The sequence below is a fragment of the Stegostoma tigrinum genome, chromosome 14 (assembly GCF_030684315.1).
Source record: "Stegostoma tigrinum isolate sSteTig4 chromosome 14, sSteTig4.hap1, whole genome shotgun sequence".
NCBI classification, from domain to species: Eukaryota; Metazoa; Chordata; class Chondrichthyes; order Orectolobiformes; family Stegostomatidae; genus Stegostoma; species Stegostoma tigrinum.
The window spans coordinates 20,649,705-20,671,695 of NC_081367.1; the positions used below are offsets into that span (position 1 = coordinate 20,649,705).

General features: G+C 40.5%; 1 protein-coding gene across 10 annotated transcripts in view; it reads left to right on the top strand.

The window, feature by feature from the left end:
* Positions 1-21,991, top strand: part of LOC125457503 (nicotinamide/nicotinic acid mononucleotide adenylyltransferase 3) — a 78,721-nt gene that overhangs the window by 52,133 nt on the left and 4,597 nt on the right. For 5 of the 10 annotated variants that reach the window (XM_048541773.2, XM_048541776.2, XM_048541775.2 and 2 more), the window contains one exon: positions 7,573-19,584. In XM_048541773.2, coding sequence (XP_048397730.1) covers positions 7,573-7,982 — 410 coding nt within the window. In that variant the 3' untranslated portion in view covers positions 7,983-19,584. Of the gene's footprint in view, positions 1-7,572; positions 19,585-21,991 lie in introns of those variants that run through there. The other 5 variants (XR_009446648.1, XR_007248652.2, XM_048541779.2 and 2 more) reach the window with 2 other exon arrangements.

Here is a 21,991-nt window from a genome sequence, read left to right on the forward strand (position 1 = left end):
AGCAACCTCAGAATTTGTTGTCCATCCCTAATTAGCCCTTGAGAACGTGGCGGTGCAATGAGAGGTGTGATTCACCTGTATAAATATCTAATTAAGTGGTTGGATTTTAAAATAGCAGCATGCATGTGTTACTTTTGGGGAAGGTTTATTTTTAAAAATTACTAGCTTAGATAGTTCTTCTGGAACACTTAAGTAATCTAGAATGTGTTGGAGAGCAAGGCCTGGAGTGATAACAGAAAAATTGTATTTACTTTGGTAGGCTGTAACTGGGAATGTAAGCATTGAAGACCATTATCTTGTTTTTGTTTCAGAATAATCAAAGATTGGTTTTAACTTAGAACATCCAGAGACTGGAAACTTTTAGCGAAGTTTGGAGGAGACCAGACTGGGTTTGGGAGCAAATATAATTTCTCTCCCAGAAAGGAATTTAGGACAGTTCGGGAAAAACCCAGTTATCTCTATGTTAAAGTTAAATTTTTGAAGCTTGCAAAGAAGAAATATTTGGTTAGAAATCTGCAGTTTATTAAACGCTGAGGAAATCTGAACTTTGTTTCATGTGTATTCCTGTAAGAAGGCTTCATTGCTCAGAGGGTAAAAAAGCTATCGAGAATTTGTTCAGAGAAATTTGAAGATTTGATACAATGGGGTAATTTCTTTAGACTTGAGTCTGTAAAACAATGCTGGGAAATGAAATGAGACTTTGTTTCAAGATCTTTCCAATTATGTTCTATATTTAGTTTGTTTTTTCTGCAATAAATTTCTGTTCTGTTACTAAAGAATCCCTGTAACCTTGAGTGGTTATGTTTCAGGAATGACCACTATGTTAATTAAACTATCAACAAAAATCTGTTGAGCGAGTTTTTATAATGGAATCTGATTCATGCAATGGTACCATTAGGGCAGCACAGTGGTTGGCACTGGTGCCTCACAGCACCAGGGACCCAGGTTCAATTCCAGCCTCGGGCGACTGTCTGTCTGGAGTTTGCACATTCTCCCCGTGTCTGCGTGGGTTTCCTCCGGGTGCTCTGGTTTCTTCCCACAGTCCACAGATGTGCCAGCTAGGTGGATTGGCCATGCTAAATTGCCCATAGCATTCAGGGAGGTGTAGATTAGGTGGGTTATAGGGGGATAAGTTTGGGTGAGGTGCTCTGAGGTTCGGTGTGGACTTGATTGGCCGAAGGGCCTGTTTCCACATTGTAGGGATTCTATTCTAGCTGTGATCATAACAATAATGAATTACCTCTTTGTACAGCTGCAATTCACATAGTGAAGGTGTTCTGAGACTGCTGCTGTTAAGTAGGGAAATCAGAATTTCAGAAATCAGAAAGGAAAAGCAGTATGGTTTCATGTAAGAATGAGATGTGACTTGCACCTTCATGGACCTGCTTCTTTTGATCTTCTAGGCACGAGCCATTGTGCGTTTGGAACGCACTGCACAAAAAGCCTTGACAAGATGTTGCATTGCATCAGGTAGATTTTAGGGACTAGCTGAGGTACATTGAAGATGGGGGAAGTCAATTGAATGATTGTGGTTGGACTGCCAATCAAATGAACTGCTTTGACATAGGTGCTGTTGAGCTTCTTAAGTTTTTTTTAAACCTGCAAATAGTTTACGACAACTAGGCAGCACTCTATCTCAATAGTTGGTGATGAACAAGCTTTGGGGAGTCAGGAAGCGAATAAATAACTGCAGAATTCCGTGTTTAACCTGCTGTTTTTGCCACAGTAATTATGTGGCTGGACCAGTTCAGTTTCTGATCAGTGTGACCTGTTCTATTCTGATGTGCTGGATCTGATGATGCTTATGATGATGGTTGTATGGGGCTCAGTATCGCTCAACAGCATTACCATCATTGAACACACTATTATCACCATCGTACTGATGACCATTAGCCAGATACTCAACTGGACCTACCCTAAAGTATTGCAGGAGCAGATCAGAGTTTGGCTATTCAGTGATGAACAATTTATGTGTGAATACCCCAAAGCCTGTCACTCAGACTTCAAAGTAAAGTCAGGAGTGTATTGGAATACTGTCAGTTTGCCTGAAAGAGTGCAGCTCTAACATCACTCAAAGGCAACGATTAAATTCTCTTGTTGAAGATGGCAATTATGTGTATAATTGTTCCTTGCCACTGTTTACGTCCCAATTATTATCCAGATCTTTCTGGTTGAGGGAACACCTACCTCATAATCTGATGGTGGGAGAATTGTTGATGAAGCATCTAAAGATGGTCGGGCATCAGACACGGCGCTGAGAGACTGCTGTGGTGATGTCCTTGGACTGTGACGATTGACCTGCAGCAACCACAAATCATTATCCTTCTTAAGTTCTGAAGAAGGGTCACCGGACCCAAAACGTTAACTCTGTTTTTTCCTTCAGAGGTGCTGCCAGACCTGCTGGGCTTTTCCAGCAACTGTCACTGTGTGTTAGTTGTCAATAGTGTTCCAGTCAACTGGCACTTTACCGTGGATGTGTCAGGCCTCTTGAGTGATGTTGGAGCTGCACTCATTCAGGCAAACTGAGAGTATTCCGTCACCCTCCTGACTTTATTTTGTAGATTTAGGGACAGTTTTTGAGGTATTTCAAGGTGATTTATTCATCACTAAAGTCCCAAACTGTAAATTGCTCCTGCAGTATTTCTAGGGTTGGCTCAGTTGAGTACCTGGCCAACGGTAATCGCCAGGATATTGATAATAGGAGAATAGAATGGAATAGCAGCGAAGTGCGTGGGACTCTGAAAGGGAAAATGGAAAATCACTTGGTGGGAGTTGGGATTCTTCTCAAGATGTCCTCACTTTGCAACCCCCAACCTCTTCTCCGATAAAGAAACCTGAGAAAACAACATTCTGACCAGCAGAAAAGTCATTCAAGTATCACAGCTTATAATAACTGCTGAAGGAAAGATAAATTGGTTTTCTTCAGATTTAAAGTCGGTTTGACTGTAGTGTACAGGGAGACAGCTCCTGAGTTGGTGGAGATCAAACTACTTCTCTGTCTATCTTGTTCCTAGATCCAAGCTGTTCAGTTACCTGACAATCACTCTCATGGTTGTTGGCAGACAAAAGGCCGTTGTCTTTGATAACTGGTCACCAGTCCATAGATCAATCAACTTCTTGTTGTCACCCAGTTAATATCTGTACAACCCAAACTTCAAATACTGTTTGTTCAAACAGCTGTTTACACAGTGCTAGCTCTAAATGTTAGCCTGCTTGCTTTTCACAGTGTGCAGCAGTCCTTTAAAACACTGCTTCCAAAACAGTTCGTTCTCATTTCCGCCCATAATTCTAAAACAGCGCAAAAATAAAAGGACATTCTTCACAAAAGAGAATTTGTTATCTTACAAGAGTATTATTTGTATAGAAGATCTAAATTTTTATATATGCAAAATGTCTGTTGCTTGCTACAGAGTGGAAAAACACTTTAATACAATTTGTAAAGCACTCTGAGACATATTATGGTAAGATGTGTTGTGAACACAATTATTATCATAGCTTTCATTTCAGAATGCATTCTCGAGAGATCACGATGGTAGTGCATGGAGTAATAACTCAACTTTCTTTTCACCTGCATAATTTATCAAATTTGATTGTGACCAAAGGGAAAAGGAGAATGTTTTTAAAAAAAGAATCCATTTTGTAAGAGAGCATGCAGTGTCAGTTTCTCTTAGGAATCAATATGGAAACTCTTTTTCAGACAATTTTTCTACGCAAGTCATTCCGAAGTAAAATCTCTTCAATAATACAATACAGTCTTTTCAATCTCCTCTAGGCTAAGGCAGAGTAAAATGCCTTTGTTCAGACTTCTGTGTTTTATTTGTGCAGTAAACCTAAAGGGTATGCATTAAAATTATTATGTAGATCCTTTTTCAGAATAGGCTTGTTCTATAAATTGGTACTAAGGCATGGAGAATATTATTAATTTTCTTTGATAAATGCTTGCCTTTAATGAGTTAAGAGGATTGACTGTGCTTCTCTGAGGGAGAGGAAGAAATATGGAAACTATTTTCAGAAAATACTTTGGTCAGCAGCACTATTTCTTTGTTAATCAATTATGTTTCGAAAAGAAAGAAATTTCATGGTTTTTGGACTGGTGAAGTATCGTTCAAATTTATGATGTGGACTGCAGAACAGTCAGTAAGATTTTTTTAAAGCTCCCAATTTTCTAAGTTAAATGATAAGTATTGAATTATGATGCTCCCAGTTCTCATGGTGAGAGCAGGTTTGTCAGGGGTCTGGCAGGAGACAGCTTTAGCCAAAACATGGATATGACCCAGTGCTGTTGATCTTATTCTGAAACATATCCAACTGAGCTAACCAACTCAGCAGAATGTTCCCATGTCTTCATACAAATAACAAATAGTCTAAAATTGATTGTACTTGTTAACTGTTGATTAGTTTTGAGTCAATAAATGTGGAGCTGGAAAAGCACAGCAGGTGACGAGGAGCAGGGACGTCAACATTTTGGGCTGAATCCTTTTTCAGGACTGGGGAGGGGGAAGGAAAGCTCAGAAATAAATAGAGGTGGGGTGGTGGAGCAGGAGGGCGGGGGGTAGGTGGATGCAGGTAGGGGATTATTGTGATCAGTCAGTGCAAAGGGTGGAGCAGATAGGTGAGTCAGAAGATGGACAGTTTTGGGGGTGGGGGGGGGGAAGATTTTGAAGTTGGTGAAGTCAGTGTTCAGGCCATTGGGCTGTAAGCTCCCAAAGCAACAAATGAGGTGATGTTCTTCTCGTTTATGTTTGTCCTCACTCTGACGGTGGAGGAGGCCAAGGATGGGCATGTCACCAGGGGAGTGGGAGGAGGTGCTAAAGTTAAAGACCTGGAAGGTCGAGTTGCTTGGTACGTGCAGAGCGCAGATGCTCCGCAAACCAGTCCCCGAGTCTGCATTTGGTCTCCCCTATGTAGGGGAGGCTGCATTAAGAAAAATGGATACAGTAGAAGAGATAACAAAGTGTAGAGCTGGGTGAACACAGTAGGCCAAGCAGCATCTTAGGAGCACAAAAGCTGACGTGTCGGGCCTAGACCCTTCATCACCCCCGCCACCCCACCTCTATTTATTTCTGAGCTTCCCTTCCCCCTCCCCAGTCCTGTAAAAGGATTCGGCCCAAAATGTTGACTTCCCTGCTCCTCGGATGCTGTCTGACCTGCTGTGCTTTTCCAGCTCCACGTTTATTGACTCAAGACTAATCAACTGTTAACAAATACAATCAATTTTAGGCTGTCTGTTATTGTTATGAAGTCATGAGCGCATACTGCTGAGTTGGTTAGCTCAGTTGGATAGCTGTTAATGTGTTTAAGGGTCTAGGCCCAACATGTCAGCTTTTGTGCTCCTGAGATGCTGCTTGGCCTGCTGTGTTCATCCAGTTCCACACTTCGTTATCTTGGATTCTCCAGCATCTGCAGTTCCCATTATCTCTGATGCAGTAGATGCAGTAGGTCATCTCCCACTCCACTGCTGACATGCCCATCCTTGGCCTCCTCCATTATCAGAGTGAGGCCAAACATAAACTGGAGGAACAACACCTCATATTTTGCTTTGAGAGCTTACAGCCCAATGGCCTGAATATTGACTTCACCACCTTCAAAATCTGTCCTCCCCCCAACCTGTCCATCTTGTGACTCACCTATCTGTTCCACCCTTCTAACTGAACAACCAGAATGCACCCCTACCTGCATCACCAGCTTCAAAATCTCTTGGTGCCTGATAGCAATAATGTAGGTCTGTAATCCCATGGGAGGTGGACTTGACTTCATTTATGTGCTAGATACGTAAAATGTTCTTTGAGATAAGACTTGAGTATATTTAAACTGCTTACAGAATAAAAGGTCCCCCGTGAGATCTCTAATTTCTGAAGACAAAGGGTGATAGGGGTTTACAACTCTCCTACAAACAGCAGTTGATGTTGAATCAGTACATTTTGTTGAATCAATGTTGAATCAAAACAGTAGTCTGGGATTGCTTGATCAATTTCTGTACACCAAAGTTGTTGAGGCATATGAGCAAAGCTGAATGTATGAACTTTCATCACATATCAGTGATATGATTATTGAACAGTGGCACAGGCTTGGGAGGCTATATGGTCTGTTCCTGTTCAAATATTTCATATATTTTCGGTTATTGTATAGTGACAGCTGATGGGTTTCACTCAAACCAGATTTTCCAACTGTTGAATATGAATAATGAGGCAACGTTGTGGACAATGCTGTGCTTTACTTTTCATTCCACTTCCCTGAAACTGAAGGGCCATTAAAAGGCATAGTGTGTGGCACCCCTGATCATGAGAATCAGCAAGGAAATCATAATTTGCTGGAGAAACTCAGCAAGTCTGGCAACGTCTGGAGAGAGAAAGCAGAGTTAATGTTTTGGGTCCAGTGACCCTTCTTCAGAGAATCCTTATGAAGAAGGGTCGCCAGACTAAAAATGTTAACTCTACTTTTTTGCGACATGCAGCCGGATCTGCTGAGTTTCTCCAGCAATTTCTGATTTTGTTTCAAATTTCCATCACCCATAGTTCTTTGTTTTAATCGAGAATCAGTACATTATTTAACTATACATGCCGCCACAACAAAATTTAGTTCTGATCTCATATCAACGCCGTGTATACTCTTTCTAATAACAGTAAATAGATCACTCAGGGTCATTGTTACAATTGTAATGTTCTTCCTGGATCTCCACCTGAAATCAGTGAACTCCCCCCTGAATGCGAATCAGTCCTTGCACCTAATGACCTGTATAGCTCACTTATGCACTGGTTTGTATTTTCTGTTCCCGTGAGATGGGATTATCAAGTCCCACAAGATGTACCTCTAAACCTTGGCTACCTTTTGTGAAGTTGGATAATTTCTGTAGAAGTGAACTGAGAGAAGGGAGGGTCTAAACAGCTGGAATAGAAGAAAGAGCACTCTGCAGTTCAGTGTGGCAAGTCACTTTTGTGCTGTTCGGTTTTTTTTACAAACGAATTAGTAAAAAGGCATCTATTATTGGGAATACAGCCAATAATCCTCCAAAGGTTTCTTGGCCATTTGAAAATTAAAGCTCCCCCTCTGTTGCTTGTAGCAATGCCTGGTATTGCAGATTATCAAGCATTACTCGCACCCATAATTATGGTGCAAATGATGAAAAATTTATCAAATGACTTATTTGCAAAAAGCGTATCCACCAAAGGACAGGTTATTTGTTTGCTCCACCATTACTATCAATAGGAAACCCTTAAAATGGAGAGCAAACCAGCTCCCATCAGTTTGTGTTCAACCGGGATCTGGCATAACCATGCAAAAATTTCAGCCCAGCTCTTCAATGACGGAGCTATTAGGGAAGAAAATCATGTCTTTCATACAGAATGAAACACATCAACCAGGTTCCCAGCTTAGTGACTATTATCAAGCCTTTGTGTTAGGCATTGTTGCAGTTTGTTTCACAGCACACTATTGCATGTCATGTTATAATACAATCTGTTGATCTATGTTCTACCTATCAGTCTGAAACAGTTTGTCTTTCAGGTAAACATATTTTAACCACAGATATTTGGCTTTTCCTAATGTGAGAATTCTGTGTTTATCTCTCTGCAGTTGTGCCAAGCCTAAAATTACTTTGTGGAGCGGATGTTTTGAAAACCTTTGACAATCCTAATCTGTGGAAGGATGAACACATTGAGGAAATAGTTCAGAAATTTGGTCTGGTTTGTATTAGCCGTGGAGATGTAGATCCACAGAAGTTTATTTATGAATCAGATATTCTCTTTAAATATCGGCACAATATCCATGTGGTGAGGGAATGGATGCTGAATGATTTAAGTGCCACTCACATACGACGTGCTTTACGTCGAGGATGCAGTGTGAAATACCTACTCCCAGAAAGTGTCATTGACTACATCCAACAACACAATATATATACTGCTGAAAGTGAACTGCAGAATATTAATGAGATTCTCCAACCATTAAAAGCTCAGCACAGCATGATAAATGTGTTAAATGATTAAAGTGTAATTGACGGTTTAGTTTGTTGGAGTCAACAAATATTTTGTAATTTGTAACAAAAAGTGCTGTTTGAAAATGTCATAATGGTGTGGAAGAAATGAGTTCATGTTTTAACTGTATTTCTCTATTACCACCTGAAAGCAATGATTAAATTTTATTGGGTTTAATTAATGAGGCATTTTTCAATATTGAATTAAAGTCAATGGAGATAAAGAATTGCAGCAGAGAGAATGCTGGTTTGACCCAGAGGATACATATCAAAATAGTAAACTATTGCAGCCTTTTGAGTCACTAAGATGTTGTGAGAAAAAGAGAGGAAACTACAAAGTAACTTGCTATCGAGGTGTTAAGATGAGTAAATATGGAACTTTTCCTCTAGTCATCCCAACATTAGCACTAAATTCGTTCTTTTTATACTTCCGTGGATTATGGATATCACTGACCAGGCCAACACTTGTTACCCATTCCTAATTGACTTTGAAAAGTTGGTGATGAGCTGCCACTTTGACTGCAACCCCTCTGCTGTAAATGCAACTACAATGCTGTTTTGAAGCGGGTTTCAAGATTATGATCCAATGACAGTGAAAAAAGTGATATTTCTGAGTAAGGATGGTGTGTGGCTTGGAAGGGAATTTCAGCTGGTTGTGTTACCGTACATCTGCTCCCATTGTCCATTTGGCTGATAGATATCATGGGTTTGGAAGTTGCTGTTAAAAAAGGTTTAGTAAGTTCTCCACAGTATATCTGTGGAGAGATATATGGCTGCCACTGGGGATGAGGAATCGATGGATAGGATGGAATAGGTGAGAAGTCGTGAGTGCTACAAATGACTGAGACAAATACATGCAGCAAGTGTCACCAGCTGCAGAGAGTTGAACTGTGGATTTTGCTACTTGAGCGCAGTATGCAGGCAATGTACCACATAGGTGATATTTAGAGATATGTGGATAGTCTATTCAGAGAGGTGGCCACTGCAAATTAGAAGTTTGGAACTAGAAAATGAATGGGTGACCACAGGGAATCTAAGAGGAAAACAGTCAGGTAATGCCCTGGATTGAAATTACCTGGGTTCCCACTGGCACATTGGTTTCTGTTTGGGGTATTAGTTCCTCAGCAGTGTACTGTCAGAGTCAATTTAATGCACGAAAGGGGACTATATTGTACAGATGAGGGGGGAGAACAAGGAAAGAACAGTAATGATTGGGTAAGTGCTAGTTAGGAGAACATACGGATGTTTCTATGGCCATAGATGTGAGTCCAGGATGATATGATGCATCCCTGGTGTTGTGGTCAGAGACCTCAAGTGCAGCTGCAGCGCATTCTTCTGGAGGATGGTGAATAGTTATAAGTTTCAGTCCACGTTGGTCCATTGACTTGCATAGGAAGAGGTTGAAGTTTTGAAAGCAGATTTCAGAGGCCTACAAGGAGATTAAGCAGGACCTCCAACAGCATTAATCTCAGTATTACCTCTTGTCCTATGTGAGAATAGGTGCAGGGGAATTGACAAAATGGCTGGAAACCTTGTGTAGGAGGGAGGGCTTTAGATTTTTTGCAGCTTCTGGGGAAGATGGAAAGCACCTCTCAAGGAGATTTAGTAGGCTGTTGAAGAGGCTTTAAACCAGAGTGGCAGGAGAATGAGAACTTCTGGGCAAATGCGGGAGCAAGGAATGGGAAATAGAAAACAAGAGAGTGACTCATAGATTATTAGGCAGGATAGAGGAGGGAGAAAAAGACTGAAGCAGTATTATTAGTTGAAGAAGCAATCATAGCTGTGAGGAAAGAGAGTATAATAAATGATCAAATAAAGACAAATGAGGCTAAAATGGAGGTAACCACTGTACTACATGTGTATACATATTTCAGGTAATGGAACGGACTCAAAGGAGCAAGTATGTTGACCCAAATTTGAGTGCAAACAAAAAAGGGCACTAATAGTTTGAGATTTCAACTACTCTTGGATCAGTTAGGATTGAACAGTGTGAAAGGAACAAAGGGCACAGAATTCTTAAATTGTATTCAATAGCACTATTTTCAGCTAGTGTGTAATAAATCCATTGAAAGACTGGGCAATTCAGATTTAGTCTTGGAAAATAAATCTGGTCAAGTGGTGAAATATCACTAACGGGACCATTTTAGAGATAGTTACCGTAATCTTGTTAGATTTGGCATTGTTATGGTAAACGAAGAGAGTTGAACAGGAGTAGAAGTTCTAAATTGGAGAAGAGTCACTAAAGGGGAACCAACAGATGTAGCATACTTAGATTTTCAGAAGGTCTTTAATAAGGTGCCATGTAAAAAGTTTTTGTACAAAATAGAAGCTAGTGGTGGGTAATGTATTAGCATGGATTGCGAATTAGTAAACATATAGAAGACAGAGTGTCAGGATTACTGGATTTTTCGGGCAGCATAGGTATAACTCATGGAGTGCCACAAGGATCAGTCTTAGAGTCTTATTTATTTATTATCATCTTAATGAGGACCTTAATGAGGAGAAGAGGACAGAGTATAATGTATGCAGATTTTTCGGTGAAACAAAAACAGTTGACGGGGCATGTTGTGATGAAGACATTAGGAATCTGCAAGGGAATATAGCTAGATGAACGAGCGGGCAAAAAAAAACTTGGCAGAAACAAAATACCATTTCCTCTAGTTGAGATATCAGTTGCCAGGTGATGGGTAGAGGATTAGAGAGGACTGAGAGAAAAGCACTTCCATCCAGAGGTTGATGGGTGTCTGGAATTTATTGCTCAGCTAAGTTAAGTTGGAATCCCTCAATACATTTAAAATGAACTTCAAACTGCATGTGATCTTTAGTGTTGGAAAGTGTGACGTCATGTGCTTTGGTATATAGAATCAATAGACCTATTATCAAATAGAGAGTGAGTCAAAAAAAGGTGCAGAACTTTGTAATCAAGTGTAATTGAAACACAAAAAATTAGCATGAAGGTGCAGGAAATAATTAAGACAATAAATGGAATATTATTCTTGATTGGGTGTTGGAGTGTAAAAACAGTGAAACTTTGTACAGGTGAGGTTGTATCTGGAGTACAGTGTATAGTTTTGGCCTCTGTTTTTAATAAAGGATATACTGGCATTGGAAGCTTTTCAAAAGCGATTCACAAGGCTGTTCTTGGGATGTAGGGGTTGGCTTATAAGCAATGGCTGAACCAGTTTGGGCCTTCATTCTTTAGAGTTTAGAAGAATGAGGGGTGACCTTATTAAAACATACAAGATTTGGAGGGAGCTTGCCAGGTTAGATGTTTAGTAGATGTTTCTATCAGTGAAGTAATCTCAGACCGTGGTACAAAATTATAAATAAGTGCCTCGTTATGTAGTAGACGCAAAGGAATCTCTCCTGGTGGGCATTGAATGTCTAGAATTTCCTATTCCAGAAAATTATGGACCATTGAAACTATTAAAGAGGCAGTAGATTTTTGAAATAACAGGGAGCTTCAGCCGGCTGAAAAGAGGAGTTGAGGCCTCGGGCAGATCAGCCATGATCTTGTTGAATGACAGGATGTGCTTGAAGGGTTGAGTAGCCCACACTTTCTTATATCACTTATGTTCTTATTACAGGAAGGATGTAATTGCTGTGCTCTGGGGCAGTACAGAAGAGATTTACAAGAAGTTTGTAAAGGATTGTAAGTTGTATCTAATGAAGAAAGATTTGATTGGCTGGAGTTGTTTTCCTCAGCACAGTGAGGTGACTTAATTGAGAGCGACATTATTACATAGGAACGATCTATTTTCCCCTGACTTTGAGACCACTTGTCAAGTCATTGGTAAAAAGATTAGAGTGGACACAAGAAACATCTTTTTTCCCACCTAAAAACTAGGGAGTGTCTAGAACTGCTGCCCCAAGTAGCGGTGATAAATTCCAGTTGGCCTTTTCCATATTGCGTACAGCTGCCTCTCCTTTGTTGTGGTGATGGTGGTGACAGTGAAATTTTCCAATGCTGGATGGAGTTCTGATCAAGCAAGCTAATTTGTCCTGAATGGTGTCGAGCTTCTTGAGTGTTGCTGGAATCGTGCTTATCTAGGCAAGTGGAGCATATTCCATCACGCTCATGACTTGTGCTTTGTAGACGGTAGACAAGCTTTAGGGAGTGACAGTGTGTGGAGAATAATGAGAATTTTACCAATTTTTACTTAGAGAATGCAGTTTTATTTTCAAACTAACAAGTTTTATAAATAATACCACATTTTATCCGGATATTTTCAATATTATTTAATACAAGGACAAAGAGATGCTTTTCATTTATAATTTATTTAAATCCAAATTCACCGGTACCATTTCATGTTGGCCATGTTATCAGTGTCAATTTGAATTTGTATTTTAAATGCATTTTTATTTCAAGTATTCAAATCTCTTCACCCAACTTGTGTTGATTCAAATTTAGCAAAGTGAATGTGATCGCCATGTTTATACATGATATTCAATGGCAAAACGCTACTGCCAGCAAGTAACAAGAAGCTTTTATTTTCATGTGAACTGCATTGCAGTTTTGTTCTGAGCTACATTCCTGTCTGTAACATAACATGATCCTCTTACAGAAACTCTAAGTGTAATACCATGAAAAAATGTTAATTTCTTTTGCAATCGGATAGAGTCAGATGAGATCCACTGGACTAATACATGCTACAAGTAATAAAATTGTTGAAAGGCAGAATGAGGCCTTTAAAAAACGGTGGCCTAATTCCTAAAGCTGAGTTGATTGGTGACACCTTTTTAATATGAGCTTCACTTCATGCGAAGTGAAAGATGCATAATTGGTGCAGGTCAGTCCAAATTTAGATTCCCTGCATTTTTTATTCATTGTTTTGGTCTCTAAAGCTTTCAGTATAATTGAATATGGGCTGATCTTTCAACAGACTTAATTTCACAATCATGAGAAACAGATGCTGGGCTGTTGATGGTACTGAAACTCAAATTATTTCCCTTGTGTTTATGGCCTCAAATTTCTTTGAGGAGCAGGAATGAATTAAGGATGTGACTGGATCAGAACGGGGTCAGTGGGGACAGGAGTCGGGAGTGAGTGATCTGTAGCTTCAGATCTCTGCTGCCCTTTGGTTTGGTGCCCACATTTCTTCAGAATAATAGTGATAGCATGCTTCTGGTTTCCATTTGCTGTCAATATGAGCTCATGGAAAGAACCCAGATTGATGGCAGGGTGATATCATTTACCTGTGTACAGGTGCTGTATGTTAATATGAAGAAAGCAAAAAGTCCTACAGACTATCACACCATTCCCTTCTAAGGTGGGAAATGCCAATTTCCTTTGTAAAGTATGCCGTTTTCCTGGTCTAATTTTTGCCACAGTTATTGTTCAAGAGAGGCTATTGCAGACTCTATGAACATGCCCCTTTCAGCTGATACATGTTGAATATGCTACTGGCATTAATTCCTGACAATGTAACTGACAGCCATGAGTTGCTGATCCATTGGACTGTTAGTTCACTTCCGCAGTCAAAGTGGGAGTAAGGGTCTGTCACATACTGTCTCAGATCATCTGGTCAACAGAAAATTCTCTCTAACATACAATCCGTGATGTCTTTGCAAATGGCTATCCTGGAACTGTCCTGGAAGTTTAAACGTCCCGTGGGGAATTACCCAACATTGAGTTGCTATTGAGTGTTGCACATTACTTCCCTGGATATTTACTCATGTAATGGCATGGCAGTTGTAGAATCATAGAATCCCTACTGTGTGGAAGCAGGTCATTTGGCCCATTGAGTCCTCACCAACTCTCCAAACGGCATCCCAATCAGACCCATCCCTGCAACTCTATTCCTGTAACCCTGCATTACCCGTGACTAATCCACCTCGCCTACACATCCCTGGGCACTATGAGCAATTTAGTATGGCCAATCCACCTAAACCTGCACATCTGTGGACCATTCAGGCCTTTTGCTTTCCAGCAGAGGTTGCGTGATTGTCTGTTAACAAACTACCTCCTCAACACCGAGTTGCACCACCATGCGCTTACCTGGCTACCAAAAAGTATTTATCTTCAACAAGTTTAGATCAACCTTTCAAAGGAGCCCCTCATATCCTTGAATGCTTAATTCTAAAAACCAGTTGGCCTCTGCATTGGGGAACTATAGTTTTAGGATTTTGAACTCAGTCTTTGGTGGATCATCACTGTTATACAATACTGATTTGGATTTTGTTTTGATTTATTATTGTCACCTGTACCAAGGTAAGTGAAAAGTGTTGTCTTACATGCTTTACAGGCAAATCATACTATACAAATGCATCAGGGAAATAGAACAGAGTGCTAGATACAATGTTGCAGCTGCCTAGAAGGTGCAGAGAGAGATGAACGTTAAAATTTAAAAGGTCCATTCAAAAGTCTGATAACAGCGGGAAGAATCTTATCTTGAATCTGGTTGTGCATGTATTCAAACATTTATATCTACTACCCAACAGAAGGTTGGCAATGAGCAGAACGAGGTTGGAAGGGATCTTTGATTATGTTGGATGCTTTCCTAAGATAGCCATTAATATAACAGAAGCCAATGCATAGGAGGCTGATCTGTGTGATGGACTGGGCTGTGTACACCACCCAGGTAGTTTCTTTCAATCTTGCGAAGAGCAGTTGTAATGCTACACTGTGATGCATCCAGATAGGATGCTTTCAATGATGGATCTATAAAAATTTGTAAGAGTCTTTATGGACGTGCTGAATTTCCTTAACCTCCTGAGGAAGTGGAGGGGTTCCTGTGCTCTCTTGACCATAGTGTCAGTGTGATGGACAAGGATAGATTGTTGGTGATGATCACTCCTAGGAATACGATGTTCTCAACCATCTCCACCTTGACACCAGTGTAGCAGACAGCGGCATGCCCTCCACTCTTCCTCCTAAAATCAATGACCAACTCCTTCATTTAGCTGACAGTGATGGAGAGATTGTTGTCTTTACACCATGCCATTGAGCACTGTATCTCCTTCCTGTACTCTGTCTCATTGTTATTTGAGATCTGACTTTCGATGGTGGTGTCATCAGCATAATTCGCTCTTTTGTATCCTCTTGTTGAACATGAACCTCTCAAGAAGTACATTCTTGAATGTTGGCTGTACTGAGATGTCTTCTCAGCTGCCTAAGAGAACTAACCCAATGCCAGCTTTATTCCTGTCTTCAAACACAGCCCAGTTTGTTCATGGTGGGGCAGACTTTGTGTGCTTTGTTCACAGTCACTGTAAGTAAAGGTTCTGCCAGATTGTATTTCGCCTTCTCAGCCAACTCCATCCTCAGAGAGCAGCACCAGTGCTCACTTAAATCTCTTCAACTTTTCTTCAAGTGCATCACATAAAATACTACAGAAGCTGAGGTGTGGTAGAGCACGTCCTACCTCTTTAGACTTCAGTTCTTGCATATATTAAAAGCCACGCCAGCTCTCAAGATGCCCCCCAAAATAATGACTTTTACTTTTAACAATCCACCACTGTCACCTTGCATCAATACTTCTTTAAATTAGCAGACATAGGTGAACACACAGGAATCCCATGCTGAATCCCAATATATTATTCATATACTTAACACTCCAACAGTCAATTTTGACCTTGTGGTAATTTCTTTCAGGATTGTTGTATCAGCATAAAAGTAGTAATTTTGGTTTTGAATGCACGTTCAGGAAGGATTTGTGAATATCAAGAAGGTATAGCATCTTTAGTTTATATTCCATTCGGATATGTTGTTGTGCTGAAAGCAATGTCAGCAGTTCACAGAACCAGTGTCGAGCTATGTCAGACATAAATAATGGCAGCAAACAACTCTACCACATCATATTATATGAATCCCTTTAAAAAGTTTTTCCTTCCCTTTTATTAAACTTAACACAGGCAACGCGCGTGACAATTCATGTTTCAATTGTAATGTCTCCAATTCATCGGAACCTGTCGACATGAGTTTCCAGGTAATACTGGTGGAATTTATTAATAGGCTTTTGTCGGTTCTAATATTATTCAAGCAACATGTATGAATGTATTTTCAAGATGTAGACTTTCTAATTACAATTTTTAAAAATTCTATGAGGAATAGCGAATTGTCAGTTGCGAACTCTATATAGCTTTTATGTACACTTTTAAAGTACGTCACGGATATTATGATACAAGTGAAAATAAGATGAGAGTCATCGTTCACAAATATTGTTCGATTTTGTTTATGAGTCTTATTTCGGGGAAATGTTGATGAGGATAAAAAGTTGCACACCGACTGTAATAGGACCATACCACACTTGCAATTTTAGAGAAAATAATCGGAATACAATTCAGTTTTCAAAAACAGTTTCCACTAATGATCCAATTATAGTGTGGCACGACTGTGAAGTAGTTTAATAATGATGCTAGTGATGAGACATTGCAGCTTTTTACCTATCCAATAGGATTAGAGACATAGGACAGTTACAAGGGACAAACCTTTTTTTAGAAACATCTGATACGCATTCAACCAGATATGTCAGAAATTCTGGCCACAAATTTCTTAGTCATCAAGTTAGAATGTAAAAATGTATTTTTATTTGTGGTCCAAGCTTAGATGTATAAGTTATCATTATAAAGGCAATTAAACTACCAAAAGAAATACAGCAGTTTAAAACTGTCCTTCTGTTTATCTTGGACATCCTGACCTCAGATATTGAATGAAGTTGTCTTGCATTTGCAATAAAAGTTTCAATCAGTGTACATTAGTGATCTTTCTTCATCTCGAGGTAGCAGGCTTAATTATTCAAGGGTCGCCAAACGATGGCTTATGCTGTGATTTTCCAATGGTTGGGCTAGGCGAGGAGGCAGGCCTCAGACTGCCTAAACCAGAGTGGAGAAATAAACAAGATAATAAAATGTGAGGCTGGATGAACACAGCAGGCCAAGCAGCATCTCAGGAGCACAAAAGCTGACGTTTCGGGCCTAGACCCTTCATCAGAAATAAACAATACTGTTGCCTGATGTGTTGTTCAGAATAATGCCATCTAACTTTACTTGCCTCCCAAACATTATTAAATTTTGGGAAACAAGAGAAGCTCCAATAACCAATTATGGGCAATTTGTTAATAAAAGAGAGATGCTGAGAAGTATAGAGACAAGCTGTCAACAACACCCACCTGCCAGGAAATATGGGATAGACAACTGAAGAAAAAGCATATTATGCACATTCTCAAATATATCTTTCCCTCTCTGACCCTTCACCAGGCAACACGAAAAGCCCTGATTAATATTGAAGGAGAATAGGCAATGGATTTGACCACTACCAGCAAGGAGAAAGACTTAAAAGGACATGAAGGGCAACTTTTTTTTTAATAAGTGGTTTGTGTGTGGAGTGAACTTCCAAAGGAAGTCATGGATGTGGGTACACTTAGAACATGTAAAAGACATTTGGCCGAGAAAGGTTTGGAGGGATATGGGCCAAGTGCAGATAGGTGGGACTAATTGGTTTGGGGTTATGATCGACATGGGCTGGTTGGACCAAAACATCTGTTTCTGTGCTGTATGACTCTATGACATTTCTCTCCACTACCCTTGCCCAACACAGTCTACTGTCTCCAGATCAAACTGATTAGGAGAAGCCAAGAACAAGCAGATTGGCACAAAACTCTGACCAGGATTACTCGCTGTACCCATACAGTTAAACCAGGAAGCTTGGCCATATTGCTTGCACAAGCATCAGGCAATGAAAAAGCGTGGATGGTGGTTTCATAAAATATGTGTATGAATAAACAAATATTTTGCATTTGGAAAACCTGCAATAGCTCAGGACAGAAGCATTTTTTTATACTTTGCTAAGATGGGGTAATGATAAAGTTCTTGGATTACATTGTAAAATTTTCAAGGGATTACATAAATGAAGCAGGAGATGACACCTGAATGCATTTGTACATAACAAACTAAAAGTACAATGAATCTGGTGATTGACATGTCATCAAGGCCTGTTTTAGTGTGATTGTCTGACAATCTGCCACTAACACACCATTGTTTATCTTAGCTCCAGTAGTAGAAGGACAAGCTGTGGCTTGCGTAAAACTGAAGTACTCAATGACCTTTTGTTGTAGCACCTGGTATCTGCATGTATACATTACACTCTCAGGCAGTTATGTAATGAGGCTTAAATGAAGCAATTTGGAGATAGTGCAACATGTTTAACTTAGTGAATCATGCTGCAAGAGGACACAGCTCAAAAAGATGGAGACTGTGAGCTTTATACCATGTCTCATAACGTGCAATGGTGATGTCAACGTGTTGTATATCTGCTTCCAAGCATGACACAACATCACTTCTTTTAAAAAAAGAAGCCCCAAACCAATACACATCATTGTACATAGGCAAGTGTTGTCAATGCAACAATTATAGAGACATATAAAATGAAGTTAACAAGATTAATAATTCAAACTTCAGTATTACATTTTGAAGGATTGATTGAATCATTCTGATCTGGTAATCATATACCCATGTGGAGAGGTTCGTTATTCTTGGATCCCCTTGGCTGACGATTTTCTTCTCTTAGTGCTAGTTGCTGTTGCTCAGGATCATTGCACAGCTTTCATCATCAGAGATAGTAGGAACCGGTGATGCTGGAGTCTGAGATAACAAGGTGTGGAGCTGGAGGAACACAGCAGGCCAGGCAGCATCAGAGGAGTAGAAAAGCTGACATTTCGGGTCTGGACCCTTCAGCTTTCCTGTTCCTCCAGCTCCACATCATCGTCATCAGAGTTTTTTTTGGCTCACTATGTACATGGTTGGCACTATGTACATGGTTCACTTGCATTCTCTGTCTGGTACATTGTAGTTCTGTAACTGCTCGCTGATGTTGTATCTGTTTAGTCCTCCCTGTGTTTGAAGGGAGAACTCCTGTAGTTCTTTCATTCTCATCACTGTGGCTGTGCTTTGAAGTTGACATGCAATTACGAGCGACAGAATGGCTCAGTGGTTAGCACTGCTGCCTCACAGCACTAGGGACCCGGGTTTGATTCTGCCCTTGGGTGACTGTCTGCGTGGAGTTTGCACATTCTCAACGTGTGTTTCGTCCGGATGCTCCGGTTTTCTCCCACAGTACAAAGATGTGCATGCTAGGTGGAATGGCCATGTTAAATTGTCATTGGTGTTCAGAGATGTGTAGATTAGGTGGGATATTGTGATAGGCCTGGGTAAGATGCTCCTAGGGTCAGGTTGGAGTTGTTGGACCGAAGGGCCTGTTTCCACACTGTAGGGATTCTATGATGATGAAGTTAGAAGCTGAGATCTATGAATTCTGGTAATCCTAATGATGAACCAATAGTATCTCTACCAGGCAAAGGATTTCAGGAATTCAAGCACAGCGTGCATATCGGCATTGTGGTGCAATTTTACTATTGCATGGACTCTCCGAGTTCACAGATGAAACAAAGTTGGATAGCAGGGTGAATTGTGGGCAAGATGTAGACATGTTTCAGTTGATTCAGACAAATTTAAGTATGTGGACAAATACATGGCAGATCAAGTACAATGCTGAAAAATAAGGTTATCTGCAATAGTAGCAAAAGCAGAAATGCAGATTATTACCTGAATTATAATAGATTAGGAAGGTCATAGTGGGTGGCTGACTGGGGGTGGTGGCACATGGGGCTGGGGAGGCGGTGGTACAATGAGACTTGGGTGTCTTTATACACTCGTTCCTGAAGGTAAGCAAGCAATATGTTCCTCCTTATTGTGAGACAATTTGAGTAGAGTAGGAGCGATCTCTGATGCAATTGCACAGGCCTTTGGTGAGGGCACACGGGAGTATTCTGTGCAGATTTGGTCTCCTTATCTGAGAAGGATGTTCTGGCTACGGAGGGAGTGCACAGAGGTTTAGCAGACTGATTCCTGAGATGACAGGTCTGATTTATGAGGAGATAATGGATTGGTTCGGACTATATTCGCTGGTGTTTTGAAGAATGCGGGGGAGGGGTGCAGGCAGAGGGGAATCTCACAAAAGTCTGTAAAATTCTAACAGGACTAGATAAGTGTGCAGGAAGGATGTTCCTGATGACCAGGGACTCCAGAACCAGAGATTCACAGTCTAAGGATATGGGTTAGCTCATTTAGGAGTGGGGTAAAGAGAAATGTCTTCACTCGGGCAATGGGGACCCTGTGGAATTCTCTGCCACAGAAAGCAGTTGAAGTCAAGACATTGAATGTTTTCAAGGAGGAGTTAAAAAATATTTCTTAAGGCTGAAAGGATAAAGGGTGATGGGGAGGAAGTGAAAAAGGGTATTGAGTTGGATGATTAGCTATGATCATATTGAACAGCCGGCTCAAAATGCTGAATGACATATTCATGCTCTGTTTTCTATGTTTCAGTGAGCTGTTATATGCTGTTGATAACAAAATGTGGGGCTGGATGAGCACAGCAGGCCAAGCAGCATCTTAGCACAAAAGCTGACGTTTCGGGAAGAGTCTAGGCCCGAAACGTCAGCTTTTGTGCTCCTAAGATACTGCCTGGCCTGCTGTGTTCATCCAGCCCCACATTTTGTTATCAACAGCATATAACAGCTCACTGAAACATAGAAAACAGAGCATGAATATGTCATTCAGCATTTTGAGCCGGCTGTTCAATATGATCATAGCTAATCATCCAACTCAATACCCTTTTTCACTTCCTCCCCATCACCCTTTATCCTTTCAGCCTTAAGAAATATTTTTTAACTCCTCCTTGAAAACATTCAATGTCTTGACTTCAACTGCTTTCTGTGGCAGAGAATTTTTCGGGAAGAGTCTAGGCCCGAAACGTCAGCTTTTGTGCTCCTAAGATACTGCCTGGCCTGCTGTGTTCATCCAGCTTCACACTTTGTTATCTTGGATTCTCCAGCATCTGCAGTTCCCATTATCTCTGTTATATGCTGTCGGATAGGTTCTTGTAGCTGGTATTAGGAAGAATAGCCAAGGTCTTTTCCCCAGGGTAGTGGAATCCCAAACTAGAGGGCGAGGGCAAAGTTTTAAGATGAGAGGGGAAAGATTTAAAATTGATGTACAGAGCAACTTTTTCACACAGAGGGTGGTGCATTTATGGAATGAGCTACCAGAGGAAGTGGTGGATGCTGGCACAATTACAAGAACACATCTGAATGCATACATGAATAGGAAGAGTTTAGAGGGACATGTGCCAAATGTTGGCAAATGGAACTAGATCAATATGGGATATCTGCTTTGCACGGATGAGTTGGACTGAAGAGTCTGTTTTTGTACTGTACAGCTCTATAACTCCAAGTATACATGTTGGGCTATCTGTCTTTTAAAATGCAAAGTGGTTATATGCAAAGTGGGATCTGTTTCAGCTTTTGAGACCAGATTTTCTGCATTTGTGCCCAATGTCCTTGATGCCACCTGCTTTTCAAATAGGAGGACGTGCCAGACAACCCCTGTGAGTGAGACAAACCATATCAAAGAAAAACCTTCCTGCTTTGGTGCACTACGCTGACCATAGAAATAATGTTATCAGCACCCAAAGCATGTAATTGCTGTTGGCCTGCCTCTGAGGCTTTATGCTGGCATCCATCTTCCAGCAATATATTGAAGGTATCACTCTGTTACTTGCCCAGAAAATCTTTTTAGAAAGCTTTGATTGGAAATCAAACCCATGCCTTTTGCATTGGCATTTGGCATTAAAGTCATCAGTAAATGCTTGGGCTTTCTGCCTATACACCATGAGTTGAACTTTGTTAACCTGAAAGTTGATTTGTGGTTTAAGCTGGTCTTCAAGCATTCTTCAGATTGTCACCTGATTTTTTTTGTGTGATTCAGTAAACCCCCTCCTCTCTGGCTTGATCTGCTTTCGAAAGCTTGTGGAGCTGTGGTTCAATGAAGATGTCACTTATCACCCAATGCATAGTCAAGTTGTTTGCCTTCCATTTCTTGTTGCTGCAGTTTGAGTCTGATAGAACCATGCTGAAGAAAAGCCATACCAAACTCGACCTTTGGTCTCTCTTCACAGGTTTTCTCCTAGACCTGAGTTTCTCCAGGTTTTTTTTATTTTAGTTAAGCTGATAGTGTCCTTTGACAGTC